Source organism: Gallus gallus, chromosome 10 (genome assembly GCF_016699485.2).
Source record: "Gallus gallus isolate bGalGal1 chromosome 10, bGalGal1.mat.broiler.GRCg7b, whole genome shotgun sequence".
Lineage (NCBI taxonomy): Eukaryota > Metazoa > Chordata > Aves > Galliformes > Phasianidae > Gallus > Gallus gallus.
Window position 1 is genome coordinate 11,703,554 of NC_052541.1, and position 26,888 is coordinate 11,730,441.

At 36.4% G+C, this 26,888-nt stretch overlaps 1 protein-coding gene across 1 annotated transcript in view; it reads left to right on the forward strand.

Annotated features, from left to right (window-relative positions):
* EFL1 (elongation factor like GTPase 1) overlaps positions 1-26,888 on the forward strand; it is a 56,025-nt gene that overhangs the window by 13,331 nt on the left and 15,806 nt on the right. Inside the window, exons 13-17 of the mRNA NM_001039256.3 lie at positions 3,802-3,953; positions 4,623-4,801; positions 6,560-6,695; positions 25,215-25,346; positions 26,203-26,350. Coding sequence (NP_001034345.3) covers positions 3,802-3,953; positions 4,623-4,801; positions 6,560-6,695; positions 25,215-25,346; positions 26,203-26,350 — 747 coding nt within the window. The remainder of the gene's footprint in view (positions 1-3,801; positions 3,954-4,622; positions 4,802-6,559; positions 6,696-25,214; positions 25,347-26,202; positions 26,351-26,888) is intronic.

A 26,888-nucleotide genomic window follows, 5' to 3' on the forward strand; every position in this document is an offset into this window, starting at 1 on the left:
AAAAACATGGGAAATGCACCACAGGCACTTGTTGCAGGCGGTATCAATTTCTGGAAGTGGTGTTCTGGCTGATGTTTCTTTCTTCAAATGGTCTAAAATTTAGAAAGAAAAGCAAAAACAAAAAACCCCAACCCAGTAGTTTATTTAGAAACCAGAGGCCAATCTGTGTATGATTTCTGACTATAAATTTTTCAAATGTTTTGCAACAAAATCTGTCTTTCATAACATGGAAGGGCAGAAAAGCTATCATTCACAGTGTTGATGGAGTGAAGAAGTTTAGTTGTCATTCAGTCTGAACTTGAATGAGCTATCCCCGAGGAATATGACAGTAAGAAAATAGTCGTCATCAGCTTGTTTATTTTACCTGAAGTCTGATGCATCAACAGTCTGCTGGGTGAGAATGTTGTGTATGTTATACTGCTTGCCATGTTATTTCCATAGCTCTTGTTTACCATGTGGTTAAGCTTAATGTGGGTTGGTAATAATGTGGTTGGACACCTGTGCCTGGTTCATGTGTACAGTGTGCATGTTACAGCATCTCTTATAGGCAGAGATTCTCTTCATTTCTGCTCCAGAATTTTCACGTACTCATTTTCTGTGACCACGTGGTCTCTTTTCTTTCCTTCTTGCCAATGTCATCAGCCTTTCTTATGGACTGGAGGAAAAAACAATTAGGGAAGAGGAAGAGAAGAGAATAGCTCTTCTGGTTTGGTCACCATGCGCTCAACACTGATTGCGCTTTCATTGGTTTTACCAACTGGACAAATAGAATAAATCGGTATAATTTAAACTGGGGATTATCACAGGTCTGTGCATTAATTTTGTGCTGTGTTATGCTTGAGTGTGTTACAGTTCTATGTAATGATTGATTTGACAACATCTCATGATCTCAATGATCTCATTTTTGTGATTTCTAATAATGCTACTAGGAGTGACTAATTTTATGGAAATCAATGCTGACACAAACTAGGGTGGAAGTCTAGGTTTCACCTACTAGCTAGAAACCTGCCCACACTCAATCTGCTTCTTATCAAATGAGAATGTGGTTAGCAGTGCTTATGTGTGTATTGCAGTTTGTGCATTCGGAATTTTGAGGTACCTTTGAGATTTTTGGTAAGGACTGTCTAACACCTAAATTCAGTGATATTTATAAAAGTACCATGCGAGAAGGAGATGGGAGGGAAGCATACATTTTACTCGTACTCTCAGAATTATTTACACAAATGAAAAGCATTTTTGGATAATAAAATGTGTTGGAATGCATACATACATCCACATGTGCATTCTTCACATATAGACTGCATTTATCCCTTGGCCGTCTCCTCACTACTTTCCCTATCAATCTCTTACCCCTGGGAATTTTTCAGACATTCCAAACCCTTAAATAGCTTTGAACAACTGCCTTTGGGACAGAAGTCATCATTTAAAGAAGTTTTCTTCTTCACCATCTGCTTTGCGTTTTCTATTGTTCAGCCTCACTCTCTTTTGCAATAAACAAATTGAACACATTGTCTGAAATTTCAGAGATGCAGATTCTTGATTCTGTCACAGTGACTATATAAGAGATTATTTAAATGAGTAATAATAACATGCTGGGAAGTTTATGGGTGCAGTTTTGTCACGCTTGCCTTTCCCATGGCATGTAATGTGTCTGTTCCAGGTTCCAAGTTGTGAAACTGCTTCAAATTCTAGCATTTTATCCTTGGTGAGTTAGGGGGTGTCTATTAAGTAATTTTTAGAGATATTTTTAATTCGAAGGTAGTTTTTGTGGTCTTTGAGTTTACTATTTGGATTTCAGTACAATAACTGTTTGAAGTGTTTTCCTCAAATTCTAAAAAGTATTTTAGCAAAGTGAAGTGTTCTATTAAACTTTTTTTTAGTTTCCTATGGAATGTATGATATACAAAAGGCATACATATCATGATATACAGATGTATTAAGACTGAGTTGGTCTCAGCTACATCATATATCCACAGCTTTCTAATTAATCCAATTAGGGGCAGAGTATATGTCTAACCAGTGTCCTTAATGTCTATATACAAAAGCTTTGACCCATAGGTGATGGGTTGTTTCACTCTTTGTCATTTGGGATGGTTGATTTAATGTGTGGATGTGATTCCTTCATTAATTACAAGATGACATTTATATGTCGTTTGGTGAAGAAACATGGCTCTTTTGCATCTAAAAGAGTTCAGCAAACCTTGAACTGTTTTATTGTAGAGAAGGAGTATAGTTTTCACTTCACAATATGGAAATTAAAGGGACCCAGTGCCTTGTTCACAGCTACTAAACAATCTAAAACTAATAGGGCACTTCTGATTGTAGAGTTCTGCTTGTTGTACTGTGTGCTCTGTAGTGAAAGAACCCTAAAACATCTTCATATGTAGAGCTGTTGTCCTTGCCCCGGTCACGTTAGCAAACACAGATCGGGTTTTGTTGTGGGATTATGTTATCCTTCTTAAGAAGAAATGAACACCTAAGGTGTTGTGATTTGTTGGCCTGCTAGTGCTTTACAAGTGCATGTGAGTGATAGAGAGAATTCTTCTGTCTCATTTCAGGTTGGAAGTCTGTTACAAATACGTATATAATGGGGAAAAAATACATTTGTTTTTATTTTGGAAATAAGTTTATTAATGCTGGAAAGCAGTATATATTTCCATTGCTTACAATATGGAAAAATAAATTGAAAGCATTCTAATTCCAATGGAGAAAGAAAAAATATGTGTAACAAATTTTTTGCCTCGGCTTTTAAGCCACAATAATGAAAATGTTTTTGGCATTGGCACTTGACACCAAGATCCTCTATTTCTTGTGAAACATGAATTTTCTAAACAGAATTTCTTATTTTTAACAATGTGTGTAGCTCTTCTATGAGGGAAATAGAAGCAGAGAAGGGACTGGAGATGACAGATGTCCAGTATCTGAAATGAACTTCCTTGGGCTTCATTTGCAGAAAACCTTTTCTTACAGATTCTCACTAAGGGCCAGATTCAAAAATCAAGAACACAACTTCAGGCAGCATTTTTAGATTGTATGGATGTTGCATCTACTTTGCAGTTTAAATTGCTTGGGAAGAGTTGTATTTAAAAGCACATCTTCTTATGCTGCCATAAGGAAGGGTGAAAACACCTGTCTTAAATATTGCTATTTTATCTATTTGTTTATTTTATTTACTTATTTGTTTTAAATCATATGTTAAAGCCCTTTATTTTGAAATAGGGTTTACCAGTGAGCAGAGGGAAATGGCGTAAGAATATTTGTTTCTTTGTTGTGGCTTCAGTCAAGGCTCTTGTCTTTTATGGACAGGTCACTTTATGGGAAGGATATTATAGCAGGCCAAAAAAATAATAAAAAAAAAAATCACAAGTAATTTAAAATGAGAGTATTTGAGTATTCTTGTATGTTCAGAAGAAAAGTTTTTCTGACCAGCTTGGTACAGATAAGTCACGATTTGCACACTGTTTAGTCTTAGCTGTCTTTCTAGCTCAGAATAATATACTGGATGTGATGGAAAGAGCAGTATTAAAAATTGGCTTGAGTCTTTTCCAGAAAAAGTGAGAATCCACCCATTGGTGGGAGTAACTGTGTTGTAATGAAATCTATGGAAGTTTAACATGATGGCCTCTTTCAAAACATGGTAGAGGGATAGTTTATTTTAGCTGGTTAAAATGCCTAGTGTCGTGGGGACAAAAGGCATTCTGTGGGAGTTTTTACTTATCCTGAATTTAGTGTTTTAATTGGTATGATTTAATTTATTTTAGAGGGCATTTCCAAATGATAATATTTTAAAATACAATTTAGGCCTTTAACCCAAGAAGAAATAGCTCAGCGACGTGAACTTGCAAAACAGAGGCATGCAGGAAAAATGGCAGCAAATCAAGGGAAGGAGGTTTCTGAAAAGCCCCCAAGTGAAAATTCATCTGAAGGGACTGGAAGCACTGGTGATAAGAAAGGTATATAACGATCTGATAACTGTTTTTCTTGTAGTATATATAATAGTAGCTTCTGGGTGTTGTCTAATAGCTGATTATGAACGGACTAGTCAAGTCTAAACAGTTCAATAGATGGGACTAAATGAAGAGTGAGGAGGGAGTTACTGGCAAACTGACGGCTTATAAATGCTGTAATAGTGTCAAGGATACCTGTTTATAAGCCTGCGATTGTACATAGTCTCAGTACTTGGAGTCACTTGGGGGTAGATGATGCCTTAAGGGGATGCTCTGCAGAAAAAGTAAATAGTTTTTCACTTTAAGTAGGAATACAGAGGGGTTTATTTTTGCCAATGTGGATAGTGTCAGGTTTATTTGGCTTGCCTCTATTAGATTTGCATTACAGATTTGTTGCTAACTTACTTTATGCCAATGCAACTTCTAATTCCTCAAAGCTTTTATGAGAGTATGTGTTGTATTTTTGAAGAAAATGCTAAAAATAAATTGGTACAGAAGCAATGATTGATAAATGGGGCTGGACTGTGAGTACAGTGGAGGATTCTTTCTGTTTTTTTAGTGTGTCGTCAGATGTAATACCACAGTATGTAACTGATTTTTTTTTTGTTGTTTATCTTTAGCTGATGAAACAGAAGCTGCTTTTATACTTGATGTATTTTTTGTAACTTTGATTAGGTGAAGAGCAACAGCTCACTGATCAGATGGACGTCGTGACCTCAAAGGCAGCGAAACAGGAAGCAGACAACAAGGAGTCTTTCATTGCTTTTGCTAGAGTGTTCAGCGGTGTGGTACGAAGAGGGCAAAAGATCTTTGTTTTGGGACCCAAATATGATCCTGCTGAGTCTCTGCATAAGGTAAGAGGTGATAGTGAAACGTTACCATAACTTGGCATTCTTCTGAAATATTGGCAACTTTTAACCTATTGCTCACTCCAAAAAAAAAAAAAAAAAAGGTCAAATCAGAAATTCCAATTAGAATCAATGTAACTTAGGGAATTAGTTAATACAAGTTACTGTTTATTTTATTCTAGTAATAAAGTTGCTGTTGAAAAGAAGGTATGGACTTCATTATTACTTTTTGGCTGAAGATCTCAAGCCTATGTACACTTTCTTTAAGAGGAATAGATAAATATATAATCCTTAATGTAAGGATTACAGCTTATCTGTACCTAATAAAAGATATTTTACTTTCTGCTGTCCTGTAAAGAGATGTCACTTAAATGTCCACACATATAGTCTGTTTTTAATTAGGTTCAAGATAATTTGATTTGAAACCTTGTGTTGATTTTTTTTTTTTTTTTTTCTTTTTTCCCTATGAAACCAAAGAGACACAAAAGGTCTGAACACGTTTGTAAGCACACAGGATGCTTCAAAACTTGTTCTTTGACTTTCAGCTATATGCTGAACCCAGAGGTTTGCAATGAGAATAATTACTATTGTAGCGGCTGCACATCCATGGGCAGAGGAGTTGCGTAAAGATTTGAACATAGTATAAATAACAACGTATTCTACGACCTGTTAAACTACTGAGAGACTGGAAGCTGTTAGTCATTATCTTACAGATATGCAGCATTTTCCATTCTGTTGATTCTTTGATATTCTTTTTCCTACTTTGCCTGCTTAGTCTCCATAGTTGATTATTTGGTGTTTAAAAAACCATGCGTTTAGCTTAATTCTTTAGGATGATGAAATACTTCAGTAAATACCAGATGTGCACTTATGGTCTTACTTTCATCACAGAATGTGAAGGTGATGCCTCAAAAATCTACTTCAATGATTTCACTTGCAACGTGTTATTAAAAGTAACTATTTCAAATCCAATGAAGGTGAAAACTTTTAGATATGGCTGACTCCAGCTCATGTTGGATTTAATTTTGCTTAGTATCTTTGAAATGTCTTAGACAATAAAGGTAAATCGAAGTACCTCCAAAGCAAAAGCACTTCTTCAAAAACAGAGTTTGCTGGCATTACATCTTGGATGACGCCGCCTTTATTTTTCTATTTAATATGAATTTTTTATTGTACGAATAAAATTCGTTTGCAGATTTTAAAGCAAAGCATAAAACTTGTCCAGTCCAATAAGAGCTTCTTACTGAAGTATATTCTAACCTACTTGAGAAGGTTTTCTTCTCAGAAGGATAACTGCTAATCACTAAAAACTTCTATCTTGTTTGAAGGAAAGTTTGAAGTCTGTTACTGTAGTGATATATTTTGGTTTTGCATATTCAGCTGATTTTGCTGGTATTGGAAAAAAAAGGTATTGAAGAAAGTGGTGTTGAATGTGTTGAGATTGCAATCATGAAGTTCATTACTTAAAAAAAACTTACCTTAAAACATTTGTTCTGTTAATGACAATGAACAGTGAGAGACAAGTAGTATGCACTTAAACAGCAGCAAAGCAAGCACGATTTTTTATTTTCCAGGTACCATTTGCTTGTTTGCTATAAAACTAAATTCTTAGAAAGGAAATAACTAAGTATACAAGTCTGACTTTTGAAATGAAAATGCATTAAAACATATTTCTTAGTTTTGAGGCTCAAGGAGGCTTTCAGGAAGAGGTTTGTGTCAGTAATAGGTGATAATTATCAATACTGGTTGTTTTATTCTCTGTAGCTGTCACCCCAGTGTTCTGCTACAGATGATCTGCCATCAGTACCTCATATGTCTTGCTGTACATTGGAGAATCTATACTTGCTCATGGGAAGAGAACTTGAAGAGCTTGAAGAAGTACCTGCAGGAAATGTTCTAGGTAAGACTTCAATACAATTTAATTTCTTAGAGCTTGAATGCTTACATCATCCAAAATGCATTGAGATTTGTTTTGATATGATTAAGAGAAAGAGGACCTAGGGAAATTTGAGTAATTTTAATTATGTTGCATGTGCAAAAAATGAAGGCACTCAAATTGTTGTGTTTTCTTTGAACTTTTAATTTTGAGATGGGCAAAAATGCATGAGTGATGGACAACTAGGGATTACAATAGCTTTATTCACTCTTATCTTCAGGTTGAAGTATTGCCAGGTAAACATTGCTGCCAGGATTTGCCAAAGGCAGCAGAAGGGTCTAATAGTTTGTACATTGTGAGGATTATAAATAACTATTTTTGCAACAGTGGAAGCTCTGTACTACGACATTTCTACTGATGTGGATAATTGTAGTTCTCTTAATGGGCCTGCTCAAACTATGGTGCTAAAAATTATTTCTGCTACGGCTTTGGCAAATTTGGAACGCTTTCCACGCACATGTTTTTGAATGATAAGTCATTGCAATCACTGAGTTATGTCCTTTTGTGCCAGATTTTGAACATTTTGCTCCAGAGCATTAGTTACATTCATTGTGGTTTTTGTCCTTCATTTGTCTTTTTTTTAAATATCAAAAATAGTATTTCAATTTTTTTTCATTTGTGGTTGAATATGAACTACACCAAAATACAAGATTGTTTAATGCATATATTATGGTTTTCAGAATGTTATGGTGAAAGTATTGCTATATTATACAAAAAAGTGTTGGGAGGATAACATATTTAAGCATTTAATACCAGCTAATGCTAATGATGTTGATAGATACATCTATCTGCATGTCAAATAGTAAGTGCTCCTACAGTTGCATCATGTCAAGAAGAATATACTCTGAAAACTGTGCTACATCTTTCATGTTGAGTTGAGCCAAATTTCAAGAAATATAAACAATTAACCCTACTAAAAAGTTGTGAGTAGTCTCTACTGCTGAAAACTACTTCTCCACGGGATGGGACTTTTCCATAAACAGCAACACATGAGTAATACAGAAGTTTGAAATGTCAGCACAAGGTTTGCTGTCTTTGGAGGAATCTATTAGAAATTCAAGATTGGAATGAACACTCAGAACTCTTCACCAAATTTGTTCTGATGTGATGAAAAGGACAGAAAGAAGTTAGTGGGTGATCCTCAAAGTGGCAAAGGAATATTAGAAGACTGTGTGAGTGGGGAAAAAAATAATCTGGACTCAGAAGTTAAAGCTGAGCAAGCACATGCTCTTCAAATGCACATAACAGCTTTTTCATTCCTTCTGGTTATATATGTTTGGCCTGGAATTATTTTTTTTTCTTTTTGCTGTCCTATAATTGAAGGTGAAATGATGTTTTCTTTCTGTTCAAAAGAAAAAAACAAAAAACCCAAAAAACAGTGTTTCAATACCAAAAGTAGTTGTTGGAGGTGATGCAAAAATGTATTTTTAAGTAGGCAAAAATAATTAGTGTTTGTTGGGATGCCATGAGCAGGTGGGAGGTTGAAAGGTCCACAATTCCTGTGCTGGTTCAAACTTCTGAGTAATTTAAGCAAATACTGATACGAAAGCAAAGGAACGTGTTTGTGAAAACACTGATGGCAGTACTTTTAAAGCATGGTTTTATACATGGGGAATTATAAATATATACATGTATATATGAATAATTGTTCTAACACTTGTGTCAGTGTTAAGATAGTTTGTTGTTTCTTTTATTTTTTGCTGGTACATTTTTGTGTTAATAATTGGAAGATTGTATAGTGTTAGACTTTATTCCAGTGATCAGAAATGTATCTCAAATCATGTTGTGTATGCACACTTGTGTGCACATGGGTTTCAAATAACATGCATCCACAAACTCAAGGTATATACTGCTTTCTGTCCACAAGTACAACAATAGCCTTGTTTGCTAATGTATGGAAATTGGATTTTGCCTTCAGTGCTCTGTGTTTGAATACTGCTGGATGTTTTCTGCTGTCTTCAACAGTGTGCATTTGCGTGGTGCTCATAAGAGGTTGGATGACTTCCTCATGTTTTGAAATGCAGTTAGCCATGTGAGTCAAGTGTTTGAATTAGGAGCGTTTTTTTCTTTAATAGATCAAATGATGATGTTAAAAGCAGTGATAGAAGTCACTCCTGTTGTCAGCTCGCTATGAACTCATTTCCCATATGAATTACTGTGAGTACCTTAGGGTTTTTTTTTCCATTTCTAAGATGCTTGTTTCCCCATACAGTGTTCTTTCAATTTTTAATTATTTATTAAGCAACTGAAGGATTCTTGAAACTTAAGCAATGTAACATGGGAACCGGGTAATTAGGGATTGATACTTTTGGATTTCTAAAGATAGGTGCTGTACAGCTGCAGTCAGTGTGAGGAGCTGCTATGGAAGCAGTGCAGCTAACCTCGTTACAAGGTGTCTAACAAGCATTTTATTCCTTGAGGGCTTCATCGAACAATTTAGGAGCTTTTAATAAGCAGCCTCCGCTAAGAGCAAAGAGCAGCTGTGAGCAGCGGTGTCATTTTAAAGGCCCAGAATGGCTTTCTAGGCCTGATGCCAACTAGCAAGCATTACCAACTTATGTGAAAGCCCTAGGAACAGTACTGCTGTTGCACCAGCTCGTTATTTCTGAGCAAACATTTGGTGGGCTAATTTCAATCTCTGAATCAGTAATGCGATTATTCGGGGGGAAAAAAAAACAACAAAACAACAAAGACCAAACCCAAGTGATCCCAGCTGAATGGGCGGTCTCATCTCAGCATCCATCAGTGAACACAGGAGGGCAGTCTTTCTCAAGAATGTTACTGAAATCAGCAGAAAATAGTGAATGAAACAAAGAAAACTCAAACCTTTGTCTTCGCTTTTGGAATGCTTACAGTTTGAATCACTAAGTGCCATCTTACAACCTCATTAAAATAAAAACTTAATTGTAATCTAGCATTAGTCAGGGAAAGATACTTAATTGAAAAGATTTTATTATTGAACAGTGTTTTATATCTGTGAACCATTGTGTTTACCTGGTTTTGTTGTATCTATACTGAATTCCTACCAATGGGTGTTTTTATAAATAGTTAAGTAATTGAAAAATTGAGTATGCTCAAATTGCTTCTTTGAGCTAAGGGTGTAGTTGTTGATGTGTAATTTGGCCTTTTTCAATGCTGGATACTACAACCATTTTCTTAGCTCTATCTTTGCTGTAGTGGATTTTGCCCTCTTGTAGTTCCTGCTCTCTGTATGGTGGTGTTACAGGCAGGCACTGTTACAGGCAGTGTAACATAGCATGGCACACAGCTAATGCACTAGCATCAGGTGACATTGGAAGTGTATTTTGCTGATAAGTTTGTTTTACCATTTCTGCTAATTCCTTTATTTGTCCTTTAATTTCATGGGATTTGACTTCACAAACTGGATTGCAGTAGAAGTGATTAATTATCTTGTTTTCAAACCAATGTCAGTGTATCGCTAGGGCATGCATAGATTAATGGAGAGGAAAAAATAAGACAAGTCTGAGGTCAGAGATGTAACACTGACATCCGTGTCTTTGTTGATGTAGCTAAAGTTTTTTTGGGTAGGAGTAGTATGTATGGTTAATAGTTTCCTTATAAAGTCTTAAGTTATGGATGTTTTTCTTTTTAGGTCTCTATTGAAGATTTTCGGTGGCTTTTTCAGTAGCTTCGTTTTGTTTTGTTTTTCTGAGTGTAGCTTCTTAAGACTATAAAAGGAAATCACATGTGTAGTAATTCTTTCTGAAGAAAACCACTTCTGAATTCTGTAGTGCTTCTGGAATGTTCTCTGCTCAAATTTTCAGGGGTTATTATGAGATCTTAGAAATGTGTTTAGTCTCTCCGCTGGTATGCACATTTTTTGTCATATTTAAAAATTGAGCTGTATTGGGATAATTTATCATAAAATCACATTATGTTCATCTGGCCAAAAATGCCTTTAAATTTGCTCTTGACCACACTGAATGGCGATGTGAAAGTGTTCAAATAGTTAAGTTTTTGAGTGGTATCCCAAATCCTGTATCATGAGGAAAGGAGATAATGCAGTGAAGTATATTTACCAGTTTTTAAGCAACTCTTAGATATTATCATCTGCAGAATCTGAGCTTTCATGTAAATGAAAATTAATTTCTATACAATCTTCCAAATCTGAGGCGAGCATTCCTGGTTGCTTAAAGTTTGTATGCAGATGGGTACTGATGATGCTTGAGGTTTCCCAAACCAGGAAGAAAACTGCCCAGACTTGTTGGTGTTTGTTGTTGCTACTTGTGTGCCTGTGGGCAGCAGCAGGACACAGAAGAATCAAGGCGATTTCATTCCGTTGCTGCCTGAAGAAGTTCACACGCGGCACAGCAGCAGGCACGTGCTCTGGAGCTGCTGAGTAGAAAAGATCTGGAAATAGGCTGCACAGAGGGTTGAGGTGCAGGCAGTCATCGCTGTTTCACTCTCCTCTTTGCTTTAGAAAGGAGTGATTTTTATTTTATTTTTTTGCCCGGGGCTTCTGATTTATTAGTTGCTTATTATTACATGAATATATGTTGCTGAGAGTGTAGCCTGGATCAGAATTTGGGAGACAACTCCTTTCTCTTGTGTAAGGATGGAGAATTGACTTGTATAGTCATTGCCTCCAGGCAGACGTTACTCAGCCTTTCAATAGCTAGCTGTTTGTGGCTTTAGATCCCAGATACTTGCTGGCTGATTTCCAAAATTTCCAAGTCTTCTATGTGGGTGCTTGGTTGGGTGTGATTTTTTTCATGTCTCTTTAAATTAGTATGCAAGGATGGTGATTTGTCCCCAGTTTTTTATACTTTCCTTAGTCAGCATTGATGCATTGTTTTCAGTCTCTCCCTCTATTGTACATGAATATATTCAGTTTCATGAAGGAAAACAGTTATTTGGGTAGTGTACCTTGTATTTTTTCCAATGCTGTATGAGAACAGGAGTTCTGAAGTAGTTACTTCCACCAACATAAAATGATAATAGAAGTCTTAAGGTGAAGTTCTGAGGCCATTGCCTGAGCTCACATCTGTAATGCTGTATGTGGGGATTTGTCCAACACATTGAGATCGCAGCTTTTTGGGTAAGTTCCTTAAGGTTTCATGTGAAGAGCCTGAAAAGTATTCCATTTGTCAGCCTACTTATACAAATTATGTGTGTCATGTTTTTGTGCTCTTGGTTTCTGTGTTTGTTTACATGTTTTCTAACTAGTAGTATTTGCTTTAAAAGTAGAGTGAGCATCAGTAGCTTGCTCAGTGACTGTTTATGATATAGCTGTGTGCTTTCTCCTATCTTACAAACGTGGCTCTAAGAGGATATATCTGACTTGCCTGGTAGAAGATTGTCTGAAGAGATGTTTGTATCTGCTAATAAATAAGGATCTGTGGTATATAAATCAAAATAACTTCTGTTTTACACTGCAAGCTGTTGGAGCTCCATAGCTAAGACTATCCAGTCTATGAGTGCTGCTATGAAGTGATGAATGATGAACTGGGAAACATCAGTTCAGGAATGATTTAGGACAGCAGGGCACCAAAGTAAACGGCCAAGAGATGCGACAAGCATGCATCATTTGAGGAATTAGTGTTACAGGTTGAGTTTTCAGCTGAGGTGTAAATGACCTGATTTAACAAGGATCTATATGTAGACTATGTAACTAAATTTTTTTTATCCCTCTGTACAAAACAGCATTAGAATTGATTTCCTACTTCTGAATTAAGTTTGCTGGAGAATCCCCTTTGCACAAATAGCGTGCTGGCAAATTAAACTTCCAAAAGCTCTTTTAGAAGAATGTTTCCTTTGTTTAATGAGGCTGTGGGTTTTCTAAAATACAAACTGTCTAATTTCAGGAATAGGTACAGAATAAGCACACTAATTGCAGGCTTAAAATGGGGGATAACTTAAGGTAGTCAAATCAGAGACTGCTCCAACGTTTTGAACAGCTAAATGTTGGTTTGAGATTGTATGCAGGTAGTATTCAAAATAATGTATATGAAATTGAAGCTGCGCTGTGTGATTTGTTTGCCAAAGTATTAACAGTTCTGCTGTCCCAATGGATGCGTGTGACTCTTGAGTCAGGTTTGAAATTTATTACTCACATACACAAATGGAACATTTCAATGGCTGTTGGGGAGCTATTGTCTCTCTAAGTATTTCTGACTGCAAACTTGCACAGAGCCCTAATGGGTGGAAAACCAATCCAGAAAAGAAGCATTAACCTCACATATGCTTAACATGGAAATATTTTCTTCTCTGACACTGATTTAAGCACGATGATTTTAGTGCATTGAGCTCAAACAATTAACTGTTCTCATTTCAGTGTAAACATCACCCTGAGGTACATAGGTAACACACTGTTGCACCTGAAGAATGTCAGTTTTCTGAGGAAAAACTGTCATGTTTGTATATACATAGATAAACACACAGCTATTCTGCAGGTATCTGCCCTTTTCCTGTGTCATGTATTAAAAATAAAAGTTGGGATTGAGTTGTTGTAGTCAGTGCTAATTAACTACACTGCGTTTTTCACTGTGATGAAATCTCTGTATAAAAATATTTGTGTGGTATTGTGACACTGATGTCAGTGGATCTATGCAAATATGTTTGAAAATACATGTAAATCCATGTATAGCAACTACAATTTTTAAAAGACACCATACATCAAATCTGTAGAGGGATATCTGTACTTACAAAAGCAGAAAAGCGTTCTGTTCTTCAACAATTTTTAGTTCTTTAATGTTGTTTGTAGGAAGTATGTTTTGTGTGATGGTGTACCTGAATCACACAGTGATGTTCGAAAAACATGTACTTTCAGCTGGCTGTTACTGCAGCTCTGCTGGTCAGATGAAGCTCAGTTTTTGTCAGATGAGTTGAGCTTTTCAGCTTCATAGCAAAAGTAGTTAAAGAATGTAGATCTCCATCACAGCACCAAGCATGCTGTCCTTTAGCATACTTTCCAGCAAATAGCTAAACAGAAATTCAATAGGAATGATATCTCACAGGTGTCTTTTGGCCCAAGCTCTACCAAAGTTTGGAATTGCTGCACCATTGGAAGGTGTAAGAGTTTACATAAGCTTATGAAGTTGCCAGTTTTGATAACCATGGAGTTATTTGAAATGTGTGTGGATGTTGGTTCCTAATGTAGTTTAGCTCTTGCCAGCCCTCATTTGCAGTGCTGCAGCTTTATTTTTCTGCAGTCTCAATTAGAACAACGTGCTTTTCCCAACACGTTCTTAAATAACACAACCAGCCTACCTCAATATTCATATAAATAATACAGAATATTTTTGCTTCTGAGAATATTGTAGCTAGCAAGGTCCTAAGCAAATTCAACAGCCCTTTTCCCAGCCAGCATTTTTTATGCAATATAAACCACTAATCCAGGAGGGCAATTTATTTGAATATGTTTTACAGTCTTGCTAGAACACTTCCTAATCTTAGTTGGGCCTCCTGTGTAATGGAGTAAGAAGCAGCCTATGTGCTTTCATACCCGCATGTGAAAAAGTGTTTATCTTATTGTGTAATAGACCCAGTGCTCGTAGCATACAGCATTCTTGCAATAAATACCATCTGTGGTTGTGAAATGCCTCTACTTCTGCATTTGAGCTAGCCACAAAAGTCTTTCATTACTTTGTATATTTCTTTTGCTTCCATTGTGTGCCGCTATCAGAATTTCTTCAAGGAGTTGGTAGAAGCAGGAGGGAGTTACAGTGAGGGCATGGGAGTGTGCATGAAGACGACCAGTTTGGAATTAATTCTGTCTACAGCCCCACTGTGCATGGAAAATAGAAATCATCTGTTCCAAAAATGGGAGAGTTACAAGTCAAGGGACTGTTAATAAAGGCTGTTTTAGGGAGTTATTTTCTAAATATTTTCTGAGATTTTGATGTTGTTTCATGCTTCGTGTTAAATTGCAGAAGCGTTGTGAGGCTTTTTTGGCCTGTATCAGGGGGTGAGTCATAAAGTTGGCTTTGTCTGGCTTGTGAACTGTGGGGGGGAGTTAAGGCAGAGCTATATTTAGGAGTATCAACTGAAGTCAAACTGTGGAGCACTGCTTAACAAATGCTATAGGGGCAGCACTGGGTAGTTGAGACTCGAAGTTTAGGTTGTGTAATCACTGCTTATCACTCAGTAAATAACTGGAAAAGATTATATTTACTATAGATATTCCTCTGCAGAGGTTGCAAGCTGAGCTGTGTGACTTTCAGTGCTGTTTTTACTAACCTGGTAACAGCTATTCTAATTTCATTATCAAAACTGCAGGAACTGAGAACAGTAAGCATAGAGGAGACTTCTTGTGCACCTCATGGATCTCAGAAATGCCATTTCTAAGAATTTGCTTCTAAAAAAAAAATGGTTTTATTCCACTCATAGTAGCCAAGAGTAATGTTTAAGAGATTACTGCTTTTGAATTTTTGTATTAAGATACAGAACAGCTGCATCTTGACAGTATTTTGAAACTTTGGTATTGGCATAGGACTAAATTTAAGTACTTTTCTGCATCATATAAGGCTAAAAGAAACTTGGTTTTTTTCTAACTCTTCTTGTTCCCTACTGTATTATTTCCTTCAGTAAGATATGCTATGTACTTGGGCAAAAGTCAGGCCACTCATTTAAAAACCAAGTGCTTCCATTTTTCTAAGACTGCACTCCTGTCATAACTGGCATAGACTCTATTAGGGCTTTGTGTTTGGCAGCCATTCTTAAGGCATACATATTTGGTAGGTAATTCACTTAATTTGATAGTGAATGTTTTGTATTGCCATCTTTAGTTCTGGGTTTGTCTACATTAAGACTGTAAGATTTCATTAGAAAAAATAGTATTGAAGATGAGGACCCCAGCTGAGACCTGAGAGAGCTTTTCCTTAAAGAGCTGAGAGCTTTCTGTGTCATCTGAATGAGTTGGAAGCATGCAGGGTTTTCAAAGGCACGTGGTATTGGTGTAAACACACAGGACTTCAGTGTAGGTTGGCCAGAACCAAGGCAGTATACTTCTGGAGGAAAAAAGAAAACCCACACTCAGAATGTGTAATGAGATGTATGATTAAGTTAATGCATTGAGAATAGGTCAGTTTATTTGTTCCTATCATTTTAAGCTTTCTTGGCTAAATTTTCATCATTGCAAATTCTGATAGAAGTCTAATTTCAGTGACTAATTGCACTTCTGAAATATGTTATTAGGGAACAAGTACTAGTCTAAATCCTAGTTGCTTTGGTAGAGTCATATGATAAAAACTGTACAAATACTGTTTTATGCAGTGTTGAAGTTTTTGGTTAACCATTGTGTGTTGCGTGACTGTGAACCCATTAATCTAAATGGAAATGTGAACCTGCTGGTACTTCTTGTTACGTCAGTTATTATCTTCAAAATATCAGCAATGGCAGTCAAACTGGTTCCCTGTTCTCTATTCTGCTGAAGCTGTTGAGGACAAGGAAGTTGAAAGCACATCTGATGAGTTCCAATGACAGCCTACATGATTCATTGATGCAAAGTGCTCTATCTTGAGAAGCATGCAAAACAGGATCTAAAATGTATGAAATCCTGGTTTTGGCTTTCAGGGCTTCTGTACAAAAGAGTAGTTGTTTTGTGGCATGTTCAAGAAGCAAGCTCTCTGAGCAGTGACCTTAACAAAGCCTGGATTTTCCTGAGGACTGCTGTCCTTAAAATGCTCAGCTTCATTCTGAGCTGCTCCCATGCTACGGTTGTGCATATCCCAGTGGGCCAGCCAGGATGTGCATGCTGCTCGCGAGCAGCTGCTTCCAAGCAGGGTATGTAATCACTGTGCTTTGCCTGCCCTTTTTTATGTGTGTGTGAGCTCACCAATTTTGGTCTCCCTTCAGTAGTTAGCTGTTGGTTCTTACATAACTTGTGGAATCTTAATTACATCTGAACCCTCTCCTCTCAGTCATGGTTAAACTTAGTGGAAGTTGAGAGCATATTTAAAAGTCGTTGAAGAGAGAATATGTGATTATAGGAGTTGCATTTTCTTTGGGAGAGAGACTAAAAACTTGTACCATGTTAAACATTCTTCCGTATGCACAATCCCATCAGGATGTATGACATACTGTGTTGGAAACAGCGCTTCTCAACTGAAGAAAGTCACTTATGTAATCAACAAGTTTTCAGTAGAAATGAAAGCCATACACCAGAACTCTTCCCATGCACTTAAAGCTATACCTGGCAGTGGCAAATAGCCTGATTTCTTTTGTTCAGAAAAGTAGCTGACATTCTGTGCTTTACTTTGTCTTGTGTGGGTGACAGTGAAGCATGGAAAGAAACTAACTCATCTCTGGACCACAGTGTCTTTAAGTTGCTCTGGGAAGGTTCAGGTTGGATATTAGGAAACATTTGTTCTCCAGAAGAGTGGTGAGGCACTGGGGCACTGGCACAGGCTGCCCAGAGAGGTGGTGGAGTCACTGTCCTTGGAGGTGTTTAAGAAAAGGCTGGTCGTGGCACTGAGGGACGTGGCTAGTGGGCATGGTGCAGTGGGTTGATGGTTGGGCTGGGTGATCTTAGTGGTCTTTTCAAATCTTAATGATGCTATGATTCTTTGATAAATAGTTAGCTCCATGTACTACATTAATGGGCAGGAAAGTAATGCTTTTAAGCTGTTCTATAACGTGCTGTTAAACCTCTGTTCCTGTTGGGTTTCATGAGGCTTTAGGGGTCTCACTGTCACTCATGTGTTGACTTAGATTTTCTTGGGCAGTATGACGGAAGCATTATCTACTAAAAATCATGCTCTATTACTTGAATGAGTGAGGGTTGGATGAGTTGGCACATTTTCCTTTTTATTAGATTAGTTTTATTCTCTGTGTTTAATTTCCTGAATTGGCACACAGTGTCTGCCAAATGCTGTAACTGGTGCTAAGGGAAGGCAGACATGGGGGGCAAGATGCTTCTCTGATGGCAGCTGTTAGTCATCTTAGCTGTATGTGGGATGGCATTCTTAGACTGTGCCTTTTGGAGTTGGGTCTCTTCCCCTTTTATCTGCTAATGCAAATGAGGCACTCAGTGACTGATGTTATTACTTGTGAAAAGGAAATGAAACATGAAAGGTTTTTCAGATGCGGAGATGTTAAAGTTCCAAGCTCCCTTCCCAGAACCTTCTGTCAGTCTCTCTTCTGCTCATGCCTTTAACAGTTGAAGAGAACACTGGATTTTATCATTGCATGTAGACTGGTGGGATGTAAGTAAAATTAAGCCTCGGTAGTGAGCCTTTTGTAAGCAGCATTAACAAGCAAGGTTAGTTCTATTTAATGTCTCCATTTTGAAATAGAGGAGCATTTTAAAACTCCATTCGATTATGTGGTCTTCTGCACTGTCATTAAGAATTCTCATATCTTAGAAATGATCTGTCCTGTATATTTTTTCCCATTTTCTCTCAACTTGAAGTTAATAAAAGCGAATATGTTAGGGAGTCAAAGTTATATGGACTATGAATTTCAATAATAATACAGTCACTGAAGTAATGAGCTATTGGATTGGGGATGTGGCAGTGTTAATGATTAATCTGTGTATTTTTACTTAACTTTCTGGAATCCCACCTTTACTGTTCTCTAAAAATTTTGTTGCTACTCCAGCTACATTATGAGGTGGTGTTTGGAGCACATTTCCTTTCAGTGTGAAGGAGTATTTATGTCCCAGTCATGGGCTGTTTTGCAGCGATAACTTTTTTTTTTGCATCTAATTGCATTTCAGTTTATTTCTGAATTTATTTTGCTATTAAACTGAAATTAGTTATAAATAACTTACTATTATCAACTTAGGAAGTTGCTAATATAACAAGTATATCGAAGGCACTCCCTGTTCATCTCATGCCATCTATTTGTGCACTCATTGTGTCAAATAGTTGTTATCCAAGGCACTGGAAAGGTATTTTCTTTTATTAAATTCTTTATTCTAATTATTCCCCAGAATGTTTTTTTCATGTAAGTACAGATCAGATATTTAAAGGTTTCTTTTAGCTTCGAGACAAATTTTATATTATCCTTTATCATATTGAAAATTATTGTAATTAAAATAAACATCAGCTTCTGTATAATGAAGACTGAAATTATCCATTATCTGTGGTCCTTTGGAACACTTAAAGCCATTTTTCCCAAGGCAACAAAATAAGCAGAAATCATTTATAGTCAAATGTAGTGGGGTGTGTGTGGGGATTGCCTATAATGGAGAAAATCTTTTTAACTTAGCATTATCTTTTCTACCTGGTATTAATCGTAGTAGTTTTTAAATTCCCCGTGTACCTTGTCTGTGTAGTGCAGAAGTTGTACCGATATGTTCATGGTGCCTTTTCTAGGCAGACATGTCAAAACCTCCAAGATGTCTACAGATTACAATTAATTCTTTGCAAGATCAGTGCCTGAAGGCCTCATTAATTTTAACACCGTTTATAATTGATTTTTGGGAGGTAACATCTGGTAACATCTTACATCTTAGAATCTCCAGTGTAAGACAACAATATATACATGAGGTCTGCCTGTTTTCAGGATGTGTTTTAGAATAAATCAGAATGAATCAGGTGTTTATTATATAAAATATTTTGAATTTTCTTTTATTTCCAGAATATAACCAATGTAAACTGTATCTTTGCTGGGGAACTTCTGCAACATAGACTTTTCTTGTTCTTCTGGTACTTTGTATCTTTTAGTATGTGTTCCTTTTGCATACTTAATTCAAAGCTGATACCGAGCCTAACAAAACAAAAAAAACTTCCAAATACTTCAACTTTATTTTTCTTGACCTTTTGTCCATGGGTAAAATATATCACTGAATCTTAATTATGTACTAGCCGGTGTTATGAAGAGTAATTAGCCCCATCTTTTTCTGTTCTGCTAGGCAGATATCAGCATTATAGCTGGAGTTTTGGAGGGTTTAGGTATAGGAGTTACAAATTAAAGAGTTTTTATTTTGTTTTATATGAATTTTTTCTCCCACTACACCACTGGAAACCATCAGGACACAACTAGTGTATGTTTATCTGCATGACAGTAGGAAAGGTTTCTAGAAACATCCAAAGCGACACTTGTAACCCATTTCTCATCTCCACAAAACTGTGTATGTGCTTCAGAGAGCTTAACTAATGCTGTTTTCTGGAAGCTTTTCTTTTTCCTTAGAGGATTGCTGGGCAAAACTTTTTCCTTTGCATAGATGTTCCATATGAGTTGAGCAGCTCTGTTTTCCAGTACAGTATGCAATTTCATGCGTTTATTTACTAAAGCACATTTATTACTGCTAATGAGAAACACATCAAATCAATATTTAAAAAATGTTTCTAGATTATCAAAGTAAATATGTTGATACAACCTTTTTTAAATTCCATTTGTCTGGGACGACATCTGTGTTGAACTGCACCTAAAGTTCTGGTAGTCATTAAAAAGAAATTAAGTAAATTCAGATGGGTTGATGTCAAGTCAAATTAAAATCATTTATTCAAAGTAATTATGAATGTAAAACTTGGTTTGTGTTTCAGAGACCCTTGAAGACTTCTTGTATGGTGCTAAATGCTTTCCACATGCAGTAATGGAAGTATTAATTTGATGTATAGGGTAACTGAAGTTAGTTCCAGTGCCTGTGTTGTCACACTGTACAACAATCTGTCCACATATTTATTGTTGTTTGGTATTCCTGCTTTCATGTTACCTGAAGTTGAGCTACTATATGTAAAGGAATTAGAATGCATGGGCTTGGGCAAAACATCTGTTCTCCTGAGTAGAACAACTGACACTTTGATGAAGACACACTGTTCAGTGTCTATATCAAGAGTGCTTTATGATTAAAAGATTAAAGCAACTTAAATTGGGATCAAGATTTTTTTTTCCTTCATTTTTATTTCTGGTGAAGCCACAAGCCAGCGAGTACGTGCATTGTTTTCATAGTAAGCAAAGAGAAATGCAGCAGCGTTACAGATGCAAGCGTGGATTTTCTAAGTTTCCATACTAAAGTTAAGTTGAACCATAAAGGATGGAAATGAAGGGGATGATTATTTCATTCTGGTTATACCTATTTGGAAAAGCAGAAGTCAGGTTAATGAAGTGAACTGAGTTTTGTTTAGTTCTGTTTACTTTAAGGTAAACTTGTACTTTAGCAATGAAATTCCCAACTCTAAATGAAGACTGGGTGCAGGTGGGCCTGCTCTACATTCCTCTCATCATTGGTAATATTTTACTGTTTAATATAAAGGGTTGTGTGTGATTCTTTTTTTATGATTTGTTTTATAGTGTCTTGTAAAATGTTTTTATTTTAGCCTGAGAAAAGTGTAGGAAATATCCTAATTACAATTGTCAGCTTAATCAGCGGTTTGGAACTGTTGTATGTTATCATGCAGTCTAAATGTATAATCAGCTATATAGTATATTTTCTAAAGAATCTCAGCACAAGATAAATGATAGTTGTTTACTAATTGTATATGTTTGCAGTCTCCTTTTAAACTGTAATCTTGCAATGGGAAATCTTAGTGGATTGTGTTTTAGGTCATGCTATTGCTTTCCTTGTGTTGTCTTATAAAAGCAGACGCAAAGATTTGTTCCATAAACTACTAGATTTTTTTTCTAGAAGAACTCAATGGTTTGCTATGCTATCTTTTGTTACTGCTCAGTGATGCAGTAGTGAAGCACTGAGGTGCTTCTTGTATCAAAAGTTGCTTATTGCATTTAACATTCTATCATGTAATTGTATCCATTGGGGAATTAATTTCTTCATAACGTGGGCTTACTTTCATCTGATCAGAAAGTTAACATTCAATTTACCCTCAAATTGTAGCAATCCTACAAGGAGAGTTCTACAATGAAATTATAATTTAACTGTCTTGTACTGAGGAACTGTATTGAGGTGTCTGGTTGCTAATCTCTAGCATTTAGGTAGAATTTTTAGGTAGACTTATTTGAAACTTAAGAAGAAACTAGGATGAAGGCTTCCAACATCTGTTGAATACTAGTGACCATTATAAATTCTGCTTAAGAAAAACAGGGAAAGAGAAAATGAAATACAAAAGAAAATGTTGAATTAACTTTCTATGTAGAATGATTATAAAGTACTGAGAGCAGCTAAAATCATGCAGATACTGTACAATGTTCTGTTTTACAGCAATTTCATTTCAGAAGCAAGTATGAACAATTGAGGGATAAGTACACAGATGAGATGAGGAGGCTCATGAGCAATCTGTGCTAACATGTGGTCTGAATTATGGAAAAAGTTGATGAAATCTCAACTAGAATGTGGTCTGTGTCTTGATTTACATTCCCTTCTCTTCCAGAAACAGTTTCTAATATAGAAAGGTCAAGTTCTGCCCTCAGATGTTTCTGTGCAGTGCCCATGAGACTCAAGGGAAACATGCTTTAAAATCTCATGCAATAATGCATAATATGAAGCATTCTTAAGCCATAGTAGCTACTTACTTGTCCAAAGTCCCCACAGTTACTGTCACTTAATCCTAGTAATCTGTAGAACATTTTGAGGTACCTTGAATATAAAAAGCCTTGCTAGTACTTACTCCTTACCAAAGTCAGTTCCTCCTTGCAAAAATCCACTTCTTTTTTCTTTTGTTAGATAATGGGCAACAGGGAATTCTCTAGATAGGTTTGAGTGAGAAAGATGATTGCTATGGAGTTATTTTCATTAATTTCTTAATGAATTTATTATTATTTGGCAACCGTATTTTACCCTTCTGTTTGTCATTGTTGGCTTTTAGCCTGTTTATCTTGAGGAAAAGCAGAAAATGTCAAAGGGCAAAGTATCTTTTTAAGGTGGATTTGTGAATTTTATTTCCTACTGTGTTTTAAAATATATTTAAAAAAAATAATTTTAAAAAGATCTCCCAGCAGGACGAAAAGGATATTTGTGTTACAGTCCAAAGAAAACTGTAAAGGTCTTAGTATTTGTAAACTCCTTTTGGAAAGAAAAAAGGGCACACGCTAATTTTAAGATTTTACATTGTGTAGATGTCCAAAGCTTACATCACACCTCCTTTTACATAAATGATGAATGAGCTTGCACAGCCTTTCTTCACTAACGCATAGTGCAGTGCCAGGAGTGCTTAAACCAGGAGGCTTTGCATATTGTGAAGTCCTAATCTTTCCAAACAAACAGTGTTGATAAGAAACTGTATTTCAGTGGAGGCAGAGCCTTACTGGGAAGATTAACATGAGCTCTTGGCTTTTCTTAGTTCCTTACACTGTCAAAGCTTGACATGTCTCCATTCCAGCGCAGCCAAGGATTCTTAAGTGGTGATATCATCAGTGGGAGAAGATAAAGATCCACTGAACTGATGTGTTGAGGCCAGTAACTATGTGGCAGAAGTCAACATTTAAACAGCTTTCATTCTTCGTTTGATTTTTTTGAGGCTTTAAACTGAATTGTTTCCTTATCTGATTGAAAAAGTTGTACATGGTGGTGCTTCCTGCTTCATTTTTTGTGTCTGGAAAGAACATCAAATGCTAAGTCTTTTGACATCAAGAGAAAATAATTACATTCATCTTCATCTATTATGGATCCTACTAGCTGAATTCAGTGGGAAAAATGTGCTTTACCTTTCAAGGATGCCAAATTAGCATTAAAAGTGTAGTGGTTACCAGCAAGGCTCAGAAGCAAAAAATATATGGGATCTTGTCTTAAAATTTGATTTCAATCATAGAATCATAGACCAGGTTGCTCACAACTCCACCCAGCCTGGCCTTGAATGCTTCCAGGTAGGGGGCATCCACAACTGGACTAGGTTGCTCTTTGAGAGATAAGTACTCAAAAATACTTGAAGTGCTGTATTTCTGCTTTCATTCTCATGCTGCTTTCATTCCCATCTCCCCTAAAACATAAAAGCAGTTGTTTTTCTCATCTTTCTTGCATAAGCAGATTTTTCTTCTCTATGGTTCCTTTTTTTTTTTTTTTTTTTGAAATTAATTGTACAACAAAGGAGGGCTGAACACATCAAAATCTTAAAAGTGGAGGCAAATATATAAGCATAATTTTGGAGTGGCTTTTCTAAGTTCATTCAACCAGTTATCATTAATAGTCATAAGCAAAATATCAAGTGCAGTGTTTCAATGGGATCAATGGTAAGATTGATGCAGCAGCATAATAGTGGAATGCTTTTATTGTCATTTTATGTGGTACTTTGGAATTAGTTGTTATGTTTTCTTGTAGTATTATTCAGAAAATGTTAGCATTTGCTTTTAATTATGTAATGCAAGAACTGTCCAAGAAATTTGTATCTTTAGTTTGATGGGTGTGTGTTATTTTTTTGCCTTTTTTTTTTTTTGCCAACATTCATAACCAATAGTTTTATTAAAATAAATGGATTACCAGGGCTGAATGCTGCTCTCTGCTAGCACATGCAGTTAAGCAATCAAAATACTCAGGCTGTATATAGAACAGATTTACATGGAAGCAGATCTTTTTTATTTTAGTGTATTATTGCTGCCAGACACAGGTATTAATTTTGTACTTTTGCCTTCAAATGCAAAACAAGAGCAGAGAGTTTTAGATTTTCTTCATGGTAGTAAGAGTGCTGTAATGTCTGTCAAGAAAAGGCTGAGTCTGTCTGATGCAAGATTTGATAAGTTGATTTGCTCTGGTTCACACTGCACTGTGAAAAGAAGCTGCTCGCCTCCCTTTTAAATCATTTTCTTTTTACCAGCTGGAGAAGATCAGAATAAAACTGACCATCCCTTTGCTCAGTCCCTGGTGGTGATGATGATCCAGCATTTGTTTTTCATTCAAACCACATGTTGAATAAGTGAAAAAGAGGAAATACATGCTGGTCATAGGTCAGGTGCAACACAGAGTTTATACGGATTTATTTTCACTGTAGCATCTGCTATCCTGCATTTAAAGCCATTGAATGCTGTTCTGCTTCCAGTTATTTTTGAGGCAAGTTTTTTTTTTTAAATAATGCCTTTTCAGATTATGACATACCCTGCTGGGCAGACACTTGGCCTTCAGAGCTGTAGAAACAGCCCGATTCTGCAGATAACTGTGCAGCAGACAGGCTCTTCAGAATTTAAACTCCCTCATGATCTCATAGGGTGGAAGCTGACTCTCTTTGTTTCTGTTCTCAAATAAATAAGACCAAGCCAAAAAAGAACCTGGAACAGCACTAGGGTGATAATGGAGGGCTGAGGCTAAGAGCTTCTCTGCTTATCCCTCCTCTGGCATTAGGAGAGAATGAGGAGGAGAGAGCACAGATCCATCCCTGCATTTTCCAAATACAAATTTAAATTTTAATCAGATATAGAATATGAAATAAAGGTTCAATTTTTTTCATATTAAGTTACATGTGTATTGAATTTGTACATCATTAGATGTACTGACATGTTTGTTTTTTATGATAGAGAGCGAATCAGGAAAAATTACTACACACATTTTAACATATAGTTTATAAGAACAATGAGGAGTTTTTAATAATGATTCTGTGATTAGAGTAACTTCTTTGTTTTAAGATTCTGTGTTTGGTCTCTTTTCATATGACGCTTTCTTTTCTGTTCTTTTTTTTCCCCTCCAATTTCTTTTAGGAATAGGAGGCCTGCAAGATTTTGTTCTAAAGTCAGCAACTTTGTCAACGTCACCAGCTTGCCCACCTTTTACACCTCTCAACTTTGAGGCTACACCAATTGTACGGGTAGCTGTTGAACCAAAACATCCAAGTAAGTTTGAAAGGAGAATTCAGCGTGACAGCAGCTCAGCTTCGCACTCTCATTGATTGAGCTAGTTTATGTTCTATCCATTAAATTAAGTGATAGGTCCAATACAAACCAAATAAATCTAGATGGACATATTTCATTGTCCTAGTGAATTCTTCTAGCTGGTTTGCCCATGTCTCAGTATGGGGTGAGTTACAGAAGATCTTGCTGCACATTTTGTGGTCACTTAGCTATATCACAAGTAGGACACTACATGCTGCTAACGTTTCAGTATTCCTTTACTGTGAAGGTAAGTAAAGTGTATCCTTGCGTTCTTCACTTCTGTTGCCATTCTTCCATGCTATATCATTAAGCTCTTGACACAGATTTGCATTATTTCTACTACTTTGGGTTTCTAATCGATCCCAGTCCTCTACCCCCAACCAGAGTAGCGTATCTCTGGCTATGTTTGAGACCAATTTCCAGTTCTCGTTGTGGTGTTAGTAGAAACAAAATAACTAGCTTCCAATTCAGGTCTGAAATACTCTAACATTAAAGTTACATGGGTTTTTTGTTGCTCAGTTTTTAACTTTTTTCTAAAGTAGTAGGAGAGTCTAGCTGATATTTGTCTCATATTTGAATAATAGGTAATCATATATTGTATGTCCTCATTTGTTAAAGCAGTTTTGAAAATATTTAAAGTTTTTAGCCATAAAAGCACCCTAGAACTTACAAGTTATTCAGAAACTTTCAGATAGACTATGCGTTTGTGTTTAGACTCCCAGCAAAATGAGTATTACTGTTTCCGCAACTTAAATATGTTTGTCTTCAAGTATTCCTTCCTTGGTATTTCTTTGTTAAAAATACCTTCTTTGGCCAGGTGATATGCCTCAGCTGGTGAGAGGAATGAAGCTTTTAAACCAAGCTGATCCGTGTGTCCAAGTTTTGATCCAGGAGACAGGAGAGCATGTACTTGTGACAGCAGGAGAAGTTCATCTGCAGCGTTGCTTGGATGACCTGAAGGAAAGGTTAGAAGGGTCAGGGAGATGGAATATTTTTGTTCAGTAACTGTTTCCTATTTCTTTGTCAGTTAGTTGCATCTATCTTTGATTTATGTTATGGTAAAACAGCTTTTACTGTTGAATCGTAACTGTACCTTTTTGTAGTATGTGCAGATGTAATTAGTTCACTGTTTTTATAAAGCCCATATTCAAGGAAATTATAAATGGCAGTAGCTTCAGGATTCTAGTTAAGAATGTAATGATATAACTTGTACAACATAGAAACTGTGAGGAGAACCAGGTCTGACAACTGAACTCCCCAAAATTAGGAAGCAGCGTGACAGCAGGTTTCAAGACAAAAGTCCTATTCTTTTGCTCTTGATCCATACTACTTCCAGTTAGTATCAGATGATGCTTACTTCTTATGGAAGTTAGAATGGATCACTTCCAAATTGAATATGTTTCTAACGTTATCCTCATTGTGACTTTGTGCAACATATTTGTATTGTTTCTGAAAACAGATGTACTGCTGCAATTTGCACAGCGTTTTTCCCCAGGGTGTGCA